We start from the raw sequence: 11,508 nt of genomic DNA on the forward strand, positions 1-11,508 counted from the left end.
GTTCCAGAAGTGTAATATAAGTTGATAGCCCAGAAAGAGGGGAAGAAGGATTTATTAATGAGGTTGTGTCTCATGCGGCAGAAAATGTAAAGATAAAATGATACTTGCCGAGCTAAGTGAGACCTATCACAGTAACTCAAACAAGTAACAAAAAGGTTTTTGACTATATAAGTAGAGGAAAGAAGTTGTGGAGACTGTATAATGAGGCCTCAGTCAAGATAAAAAGTAATCCAGGTATGCCCTCTCAAATAAAGGAATACTTTACCTCTGTCTTCAATAAGGCTAGTGAAGGTGCAGGTGGGGGGAAGTGGAGTGAATGTATTGGAAATGAGACCATTGAGTTGGAAATGACCAAGTCTTAAGAGAATTAGGAGTTCATTGGTTTGAAGACAGAGGCCTTTATAATATTATTTAAGTTTTCTGAAAGAACTGACGTAAGAAATTATAGGTCCTGTAACAAAGATTTGTAATAAATCAGTAAAGTACAGTATAGGGCCTGATTACTGCAAAAGCAGCCAGACATCCATGGCTGAGTAGTCAGGTCATGCAAATGTTGTATTAGTTCATGGAAAGAAATACAGTGATGTGGCTGTCTTGGAATATCATGGCTTAGATAATGTTCTTTGCCTTCTTTTTGCTTTCTGAAAGATGTGAAACTGATGCATAATTCATTACAGCACATCTGCTACTGTAACGCCGCATGAAGTACTACAGCTCATAGTAATTTCCTAGAAGTTCAGGGGACAATTAGCATTGAGGTACCCACAATAATCTGTTCTGTTCTCATTTCTCTTTCTTCAGAAAAAAAAACCCCACCTGCTGACATTCTTTTGAATAGCTGTAGCTTCAGAGGGAGAACAGAAAGTAAAATCTTAGTTTCTGTGTCTTTTCAATGAAATTGTGTATTCCACTGAGACAGCTGGAGAGTTTAGAGTGAGGTAGAGCTCAGCTTTCTCTCACGCATCCTTGAAGCACCAAGGCACCATTACTACAGAGATTCTATTTGATTGTAATAAAGACTTTCTGCTGTTGTTCACTGATATTTGTACAGACTCCGAGTCAGTGGGTGAAATAGAATGTAAGGGACTCATAATAATGTGGGGTCATGCTATTGTTAAATCAGGAAGCCTTTAATACTGGAGTCTGTGCCTGTATTGTAAACCCGGGATAAAAGTACTATAGTCATAGCTGCACTAGCGGGTACTATAGTAAGTTAATTTGCTAACTGAATGGAAACCTGAAATACCATTTGGTGACTAAAATGTTATATAATGGGTAAAAGATGTGTTTATTTTGAGGTCTGGAATTTCTCATTTCACACATGAGTTATAAAGGTTGCTTTGTTTTGATTTTGTGCCAGAATGACTAAGTAGTCAAATTACTAAAGAGTATTTCAGGGTCTGCTAAGCATTTATAATGACAAGTGAAATAATGGATTTGTTTTGGTAATATCTGTATTCTTCTACATTTTTAAAGCTATTACTATAAATATGTTATTTTAACATACTGATAATGAATTATAATACTGAAATTTCCAGTAAAAACAAATTTAAACAACTGGTTCTATTTTACATAAAGCTGAATGTTTGAATAAACATTGGCAAGACTAATAGTTCACATTTCACTTGCCATGAAATGTTATTCTTTTTTAATTTAAACACGCTTTTGAATCTGAATGGCTGCATGACACACTGTTCTCTTCTCCTCTTGCCTTGTTCTCAAGAAGTACCACAGCAGAGTGGGAACAGAAAAAAATTTTGGGGAAAAGTGGGTCGTATCCTATTAGTTTTTAAATTATAAGGTTTTACTAACTCTAGAAAGACCAAAATGCTCAAACCACACCCACACCCACACACGGAAAGCTAGAGCATTCAGCTGCTCTTGGAGTCTAAAGTGAGCAGGGACAGGACATCTTTTAATACATGATATGTTTTTTTCCTATGAACAAGTGAAATGAAGTATCTCTTGCCATATTGACTTTGTAAACATAATTGAAAAATCCTTAAGATACCCTCATCAATTCTTGTGTTCTGTGAAAATGTGAGCAGGAGTCTATTGACTTCAGAGTCGTTTCCAATAAGTGTGAAAAATGGACTTACTAGTTTTCATTATAATTTTAAAATAAATAGAGAAGGATAAAATTGCACTGTCTGCATCATTTGCTTCCTTTTGGTAAATGTTCCCAGTGGAGATCTGTATACCTGCTCTCTAGCTGTCACTGGCTGTGGAAAGCAAAGAAATAAAAATCTGGATATGAAAGCTGCTTTTCAATTTTGAAGTACCAGAGGGATTTGTTTAGCTTTAGTTTTCTTCTTTATTAATCAATGGGTTTTTTGGTCACTTGGAAATTGTCTAAGGCACGCACGCACACACCCCCCCTTAGGAATTAACAAGAAACATAGGCTGCAAACCTGTAAGATGGTAAACAATACTGATGGCATCTAAGTTATTAGAAATCAAATTGCTTTCACTAGTATTGAACACAACAGCTGCTTTTAATCGTAAAGCTGGCACAAAATGATAAAGCTTTGTAAAATCTGATACAGTTGCTTTTCTCAGTTCTTTGTTGTTAGCATTCTTCAAATCCAGCTGTGGTAAGTGTTGCCTTAAGCTGCAGAAATAGTTTATTCTTTTAACACAATTATAATATATTAGATGTAGGAAAGGTAGAACATGGAACATGAAGTTCCATGTGGTACACACAGAGAGTGTGGAGCATGAAACTGCTACATCTTACTGCTGTGAAATAAGTGGAACTTTGAGCACATTTTGGCAGACAACTGCTTTTCTCCTTTGTGCATGTTAATTATGTGTTTACTGTTGAAAATCACAAGATGATAAAACAGTTTATATCTCCTCCAGCAAGAAGTGTATCTGCTGCCCTTTTCTTTTTACAAGCTCTTGTATATATTTGCACATAGCTTTCTGATCCTAATCAGATACAGCACTTTTGCTCTCTCCTACTACTTTTCTGTGAGGTTGCTTTTATCAAGAGGTGTCCAACAACAGTAGCAGTCATCTTGGAAATATAATTAATCCTAATTAATTATATTAGTCCTCTAAATAATTCCTTAATTTGAGTCTTGGGAAGGCTGCAAAAATTTGTTACAGCCTCTGAGCACAGTAAGAGCACAGTGGAACCTCAGAGTGGTCCATTAAGCAAGTTTTTACATAAAACAAAACCCCATTCTTCAGTTAACAGCTACATTTTTAATTAGTCATTCATTTTACCACAAATTTAGCTTTATTTTTTCCTGTGTCTGTCTTGGTAAAGCAATTACAGCAGAGTAAATTCTATGTAATCCCTCACATTATAACTTTTTTCATATATTTCATTACTAAATACAGCTATTGTACACGTGATTCTAATTTGTGTCTATAAAATAATACTTTACTATATAATATTTTACTATATAACGTATAAAACATTGTTATTATTGGGCTTCCATGTGACAGTGAGAGCTTTTAAGAAGTTACCCAGCTGTTGAGAACACAGTCACGTGCTACCATTGGTATTCTAGTAGCTGTTATGACCTTAGTTTTCAGGAATGCCTTCTACTCTCCTGAAACCATACTGTGACATAACATATGCAACTGCATGCATTGCTGCCATTATTTGTATTCATATATCAATTTCCAAGCTCCAGAAACAGTGCAAATTACTTCCTTTAAACATGATTAACTAAAAATGTATCTTTTAATATTATGATGTGGTTAAAAAATAAGGCCAGGGGTAAATTTTCATCTGCTGTACTTGTTTAACCTTCACATTCTTAGCATTGCTTTTGGATTTTTTTATGTAAGAATTCCCAATGATTTTTGAAAGACCTTTACTGGGATAAATCTGTAACTGAGAGTTGCTTAACTGGGATGGTGTGTTTATGCAAGTTCATTTGTAACTGATGTAAAGCTGGGAGGAATGCTGTGGCCACTGAAATCTTTATCCGTCTTTTTTTTGCAGGTATAGTAATTGATATAGATATTCACTGTGTTCCCCAGATGATACCTATCATAGTAAGCCCTGTGCAGTGTAAACCACAAATGCTGTGGTAACATTTGCTGTGCCTGTAAAGGCATTGTTAAAGATTTGCAGGGAGTCTCAGCAAGATTGGAAGCAAGAAAAGTATTTCAGTAGACTTAAAAACTTTGTCCTTTAGCACCAAAGTTTCAGTAGCAGTTGTTAGGCAGTTCAGAGTTTCTCTTTGAGCTGAGTTTTTTTTCCAATCAAGTCCGATAGTGAGGTAAAACAAACTAATTCTGCATTCTTGTCTTGAGTTTGTATTGATCAGGTAACCTTTTAACATCTTTATACATGGAGAATATAATCTTCCTTGTGGTTGTTGAATATGGAGTGGAAATATTAAGAGATACTGTAGAAAAAGACAAGCAAACACCACCCCCCCTCCAAATCTAGAAGTTGGTGCCCCTCCAGTACAACCAACAAATTGACTGGAGGAGGAGAGCAGTGTTTGTATCCATCATGAAGCAGTGTCTGTTGAAAAACAGCTTTTACCACTCCTATACGTAGAGAAAACCGCAATTGTCTGTGAAATGTTTCACTGAGTTCTAGGCACTTCTTGGTACCAGTCTGTGTTTAATAAAGTGAAACTTTACTTAGACTAGTCAGCAGCTTAAAGGTAAGGTGCTGTTTCAGAGGTTCAGACTTAAGTATGAAGGAGACAACTGGAAAAGATATTTGAAGATGGATGTGATGTTCCAGAGCTCATGTCTTGCCACATGATATGTCTCTCATACAACAGCTTAGAGTTCAGTTCCTTGCTACAGAATGTATATGGTGAACATCAACAATATCCAGTGTGGGTGTGAAATGCCTAGAATGAGTACTGCGAATAACATGGACTTCCTGAAGCAGAAAATTTTGTCCAGGATTGTAGCTGTAAAGCTCATCTGAAATCATGTGTATGTCTTGAGTTCTAAGAAAGAACATATTGCTTATTGCATAGATATATGTAGTTTATATATATATATATACACACACATACAGTATCATATAGATAAATGTAAATTAAGACTCTTATTAAAATCTCTGTTATCTTTCTCTACTAGATTGAACAAATGAGGACAGAGCTGCTTCAGGAAAGAGCTATCAAGCAAGACTTGGAGTGTGACAAAATTTCATTGGAAAGACAGGTAATTATGTCTGGTTGTAAATGCTTTGACTGCTTTGGAGGAGCTGTTCTGCCAAGGCTTAACAGTACTTCAGGAATGCTGTTGAAGATACAATTTCAAGTAATTGTGATTTTAGCTGAGAGTTTTCTTCTGTAGTAGTAAACAATTCTTCTGCAGTTCAGTGGTCTTTGAAAACAAGATTACTTATCATAGCCCTTAGCTGAGATCCAGAGGAAAGCTATCTTAACAAGTCATAGTATTATTTACAAACTCAAGAACATAAACCAGATTGTAATGGGAATTTAGAGAACATGTTTGTACAACACACCTAATTTGGTGCCTTAAGTTAGGTGACATTGATCTCATCTTAATTGTTTGAGAAAAAAGAATGCCACCTATTGGTATATACTGTGTACATTCTTATACTTTAGTTCTGATTTTCCTGTCATAGTCCTTTTTTCTGTGTTTGAGACCTGAGATCATGCTTTGAATTTCTGTAATATAGACCTTTATTTTTCTGTTCCTCATGTAACTTGATTTGTTGGTTTTTTTTTTCTGTCAACTCTTTCACTAGGTCCCCATTGAAAACCTAAATTACATAGCCTCAGAAAAATGAAACTGCAAATCTGAGCAAAAGTCTGCTTTTACAAATCTTTTTCAAACTATTTTTATAGCAGGAGTAGCATCGGATAGTTAAGAAAGGATGGGGGGGAAACCCCAGTAATACCTTTAATAAAGTGGCATTGGATGTAAATAATTTCTTTGTCTACTTGTTCTAGCCATACACCAGTGATTTCCAGGGGAAGAACAGAGAAGTTTACAAAAGAATTTTGTGGAGCGTAAGACAGATCTGACAGAGTATTTGAACAAAAAAATTGGCATATTAAAAAGTACTGCGAGAAGGTGCTTGCACTATCTGAAGTTTAAGAGTCTATTTAATCCTAAAACTTTTAACTGAAGCTGAACAGTAAATTCTTTTCAATAAGGCACAGTAATAGAAAATTTGTTTGTAGTAAACTGTAAAATCTCAATGACTTTCCATGTTTACTAAATAATATACTGATCACTGTACACACTGGTATATGTTTTCCTGGAGACACGAATTTGGTATTAAGGTGATATTTGTCAATCTGAATAAATGTGTATTAACCAAGTGTATTCCAACTATAGAACAAGGACTTGAAGAGCCGAATCCTTCACCTGGAGAGTTCTTACCGATCCAATAAAGAGGGACTTGTTGCTCAGATGGAGGCACGGATCACAGAGCTGGAAGAACGACTTGAAAATGAGGAGAGGTAAAACCAATTATTTTAAGATCAAAACATGCATGTTTATGTTTGTTATTATGGCCTCTTGCTAATATTAGGACTCTATTGCAATTAACTTTTTATCAAATTAAAATGGTTACTGTTTCATAAAAGTATTGCAGATTTTCTTTTTGACTGCGAGCACAATAGAAGTTTGTCTTAAAATTTAAAACTGGGCACAGTGCTAACATGGTTCCATAGCTCCTTATTTTATAAATACCTAATATCAGTAACAGGATTAGAAATATTAACTGTACTGTGAGACATCCAGTTTCATGTTCATTTTTTGTTTAATCTTGGAGGAGTATATTTTTGTTCCTAAATGTTGCTGTGGTGACAGAAGAAATTCTCCTCAGTCATTGCTGGTTTTGAACAAATTTCTCAATATGTTGCATGGAATCAGTAGTTCCAAGCATCGACCTTTAGTATTATTTAATTCTTAGAACATTGCTAAGGAACTGTATTATCAGGATTGGGAGTATTTCAGTTCCTCTTTTACAAACCTGTCTTTTGTTTGTTTTGTTTTTTTCCTAGGGATAGAGCTAATTTCCAACTAAGTAACCGCAGACTTGAGAGAAAAGTGAAGGAGTTAATGTTGCAAGTAGATGATGAACATCTGTCATTGACTGATCAGAAGGACCAGGTAGAGGGAAAGACTAATATGCAAATATCTGATATTAATCCTACTCGCATAAACCATCATGTATAAAAGATACGAGAAGAATGTAGGTAGATTCTGATTACTCTGTAGTTTATGAACTCCCATTTAGTGGTATTTGCAGCTGCCATTGCATCATGTGCTTTTTGTCTAGTACTAATTGTTACTAATTTTGGAAATTATGAGAAGAAAGCAGTTCCAGAAGCAATGCTAATTCAAGAAATAAAGCAAATAACAGACAGTAATTCATCACACCAACAAGTAATATATTCTGTTTTGCCACCATAAAATTCTGTTTAAAGAAAGAAGCTGTTTACTGTTAAATATAGGCTGTAAGTATTAAGCATACACTGATGTTCTAATAGCAATGTGCTCTACCATTTACTGTGGTCTCTGTTGCTTCCTTGCTTAAAACATGGTTTCTTTCAGCACGTGAGCCAACAGCTAATATTCTGCCTGGAGAATGAACAGCATGTTTCAAATTGCAGACATCCATTACGGGAATGATTTTAAAAGATCCTCTGGGTTTTTGAAATGTATTTTATAGTATCTGTCTGTTAAAGTTGCTTAACTTAGACACATGTACAACTCTAGTCTGTCCTAATTGATAACCAGCTCTTGCTATCACGTAATACTGTCTTACTGTACCAAAGCTCTCTTTGCTTGTTGCTGGTTTTTCTTTGTAAAAAAATCATACCACATTATTTTTCTTAAAGTCTAATGCTGACTTTCAAATATTTCTGAAGCAGAGGATTACAGTGTCACTACACTGGCAAAGTTTTGTTTTTATTCTCCCTCTCATAGATGCTGGAAGAATAAAATTCCTTTATTAAAATAGTCCTCTAATCAGATGACATGTAAATATTGCAGTTGAGTTTGCGTTTGAAAGCAATGAAACGTCAAGTTGAAGAAGCTGAAGAAGAAATAGACAGACTGGAAAATGCTAAAAAGAAACTTCAGAGAGAACTTGAAGAGCAACTAGACATAAATGAACAATTGCAAGGACAGCTTAACACTGCAAAAAAAGAGTTAAGGTAGGATGAGTTGTCAGACCTTTCGGTTCTGTATCACACCACTACTCACACGTTTGACCGCTTGCTCCTGTTTAGCCATCTATGAACATTCCAGTGTGCAAACTTTACAGTTTCCCCTCTCTGCCACTTTAGTTAGATGTGTTAGAAAATGTCATTGCTTGATCTTGTGCATGTTTCTTTCATGTAAGATGTAGTCTGTGATAAACTACCCCTGCTGGAGCACTTTGATGTCCTTCAAAAGTGTAAATCCTGCCTGTCAATGTTTTAAGCTTTGTATAAGTGTACTGTGTGTATGAACACAGATGTGCTGTTTTAATAGCAAATATGTGCACTTTTGTTTTAGTAGACTGAAGAAGTCACCAAGTAAAGTGTTGGCTGATTCTGATGATGAGGACGACGACGATGATGATTTCAGCACGGATGGTGATAGTCTCTGTGAAGTACCTTTAGGAAATAACTTTTCAAAAGATGATGACACAAAAATCTAAATAAGTATGGATGCAATTCCTTGAAAGTACTGGAAGAATAACATAAATTATCAAGAAACTGGATATTCTAGAAGCCAAATGACATAAAGGGATTTAAGAGTTGGGAATATATTGTTTCCATCTGTACTGTGCCATTTGCTTATTTAGATCTCCACTGTTTATTATAGAAAACAGGATTTCATTTTAAAACAGCTATAAAACAAGATACATATATATATATATATAACTGCTATTGAAAACATGAGGATAATGTTTCACATTGGAGATGCCATTTTGCTAAAATTCTGTTCAAGTAAAAAGCCATCTAATAGTAATTCAAAATTAGTTTTTAGTTATTAAAAGCTTTTCCCTAAAATTAAAGAAACTATGGAAGATTATTTAATAATTGTAAGTAAGGGGAAATTATGTATAAAATGTAAATATTTTAAATTTGATCTTTTTATTGACTAGTACTATTTTGTAAAGTTTTGAATATTACATAAATCAGTTTGATATGTAAAATCTTTAAAGTTATATCGAATGCTATGTTTGGGTTTTCACTAAGAGGAAAACAAATGAAAATTAATACATTTCATGCATTACAGAGCAGATTCATAGTTCCTGGGCCAGGAAGTACATTTTAAAACCAGTGTAAGTTTTATTGTATGTGTTCTGTATATTAGAGGTCAAATGTTAATCCTGCCTGTTGACTTTAAAAGGACTAGCACATCTGAATGATGAGAGGCTTGCCTTCAACTTCCTTGTAAACTTCATTTGGGAAGCTTTCTGTTCTTAGTGGGGAAGGGTGAGAGTGATGTCAGTTATTACCTGGTATCTTTCATTTCCTGAAAGGAATTCAGTTCTGCCAGAGGCAGAATGTTATAGGCCTGCTGATTTGAGGACATTGGGACAGTCTTATCTTGCAAGTTTCTAAAGAGTCCCACTCGTTCCAGTAAAATTACCTATGGTCTTTGAATTAAGTACGTGCTTAAATCTGTTAATTGATACGAAAATTTTATGCTGCTGGCAAGAAATTGCACCAAGGAATCAGAAAGCATGTATCTGATTTTTCTTTCTAAGTTCTTCTTGACCGTCTTATGGTGATATATTGCAGTGTATGGTCATATGTGCATATATATATATATCTCTCAGTATTTCAGTTGACAGAAGTATCTGTATTTTGGGTTATCCATCTATTCAACAAACTTTGTGGGAAATTTAAAACAAAGAGCATTGAAGATTTTATTTAAAAAAAATTTTCTATTTTGTTGCTAAAAATATTTTTTGCCATTTATATTACACCAGACTGGTTTTACTCCTTTGCAAATCTAGAATCCTAAAGAAAGGGCATTACTACAAAATTTTGTTAATAAACCATACTTAGGTCCTGTCTGTTTATCAGTATTTGTCCTCAGTTACAGGTTAGCGAGCACTCCATCATTCATTTGATCAAGTAATCATGAAATTGTAAAAAATATTTTGAACTGAAGTTGCTGGGAGCTTCCATTATTCCCACAAAGGAATCTGCTGAGGAGAACAAATTTAACAGCTCTGAAAGTGAGGCTGACAGATGTGGTTAAGGCAAAAGTCCTGACAACGGCAGTATCCATTTTCATACAGTTACATGAAATGAAACTCCTGCCTCTGCAAGGTCAGAAATATATTCATGCATAGCAGATCACAGACTCTTTGCCATGTAATTCCCTTCAACTTGCTTTTGATCATTTGAGTTATATGGGAAATAATAGGAATGGCATAGTTGTAATACTTTGTATCTGAATCTTGTATCTTTTCCAGTAGCATACACATGGAATTTTTTGCAGTATCAGCATTACTATTTTGACATCACAGAAACAGCCTTTCGTCCAAGAAGACCTGTGCTACACTGTACTGACAATCATCATAGAAACTGCTGTGATTTATTTGTTGTTTCATTTGCATGTTTATGTAGACAACTTCAAGCAACTGATTCCAGTCCCCAGTACTCTATCCTGTAATGTTCCTAGATGATTTATTTCAAACCACTGGAAAAAAAATCACTCAATACTGCATCTACCTCCAGTTACACTAAACTGTAAAAGAAAAATTCACTTAAAATAAACAGTCAGCGCTCTCAGTTCTACTTTGTGCATATAGCTTGATATGAAAATTGCATGTTTAGAACATAAGAAGAAAATAATTATCTGGGAAATGCTGATGTTGAAAACAAATTTCTGCATTTTCTTCTCTTTGGATAGCTACTCTGTAACTTGTAAAGCAGGTGGCAGGTGTAGCATCTAGAAGATTCCTCATTTGATCTTCGAAGGAGGAAGACGGTATTGTTGCAGACTCCTCCTGGCAGTGGTCCTTCTTAGTAAACCTCCCCCTCCCCATCTGTGTTTTCAGAAAAAGCACTTGTCTTTAGTGCGTTCATTTAGACTTGCCAATGGCATTTCCTCTTTAGAGTTCTCAAATAGTCTGACTAAAAGTCTTAAGACACTAAAAAGGATATTTCAATTAATTCACCAAGCAGTTGGTAGCTCTGTTTCTCGATACATGCTAGCTATGGTGATGGTAAAATAATCTTGATTGCCACAAACAAACTTTATAATAGTTTACAGTCATCTTATTTGTTCACTTCATCTCCTGTTTGCTTTGATCAAAGCTCATCTTAAGTCAAAGTTCAGTTTAGAAAAATTTTCCTGGTTTTTTTCATGTAATCTATTTTAAAATGAATTTCAGAACAAGCTCTTGACCCATAAAAGGAAGCAAGAGGGGGTTATATCTGAAGAAATGTGGTTACAAGACATTCAGTCCCTAGAAATTTGTATAAACATCAGAGTTTCTGGTGTATTACAGAGACATGGCTTGAATTCTGGGCTGTAGAGACCTTCAGTTTTCTTCCATGGTACTATAGTATCTCTTAAACAAAC

General features: G+C 34.9%; 1 protein-coding gene across 7 annotated transcripts in view; it reads left to right on the forward strand.

Moving 5' to 3' along the window:
* CGNL1 (cingulin like 1) overlaps positions 1–10,718 on the forward strand; it is a 55,569-nt gene extending 44,851 nt beyond the window's left edge. For 5 of the 7 annotated variants that reach the window (XM_042039453.1, XM_042039452.1, XM_042039451.1 and 2 more), the window contains 5 exons: positions 5,068–5,151; positions 6,301–6,425; positions 6,972–7,080; positions 7,966–8,129; positions 8,473–10,718. In XM_042039453.1, coding sequence (XP_041895387.1) covers positions 5,068–5,151; positions 6,301–6,425; positions 6,972–7,080; positions 7,966–8,129; positions 8,473–8,617 — 627 coding nt within the window. In that variant the 3' untranslated portion in view covers positions 8,618–10,718. Of the gene's footprint in view, positions 1–5,067; positions 5,152–6,300; positions 6,426–6,971; positions 7,081–7,899; positions 8,130–8,472 lie in introns of those variants that run through there. The other 2 variants (XM_042039455.1, XM_042039457.1) reach the window with 2 other exon arrangements.
* The last annotated feature ends 790 nt before the right edge of the window (positions 10,719–11,508 follow it).

The sequence above is a fragment of the Corvus kubaryi genome, unplaced genomic scaffold, assembly GCF_017639235.1.
Source record: "Corvus kubaryi isolate FWS band 111438036 unplaced genomic scaffold, C.kubaryi_AGA036_p1.0 37394, whole genome shotgun sequence".
NCBI classification, from domain to species: Eukaryota; Metazoa; Chordata; class Aves; order Passeriformes; family Corvidae; genus Corvus; species Corvus kubaryi.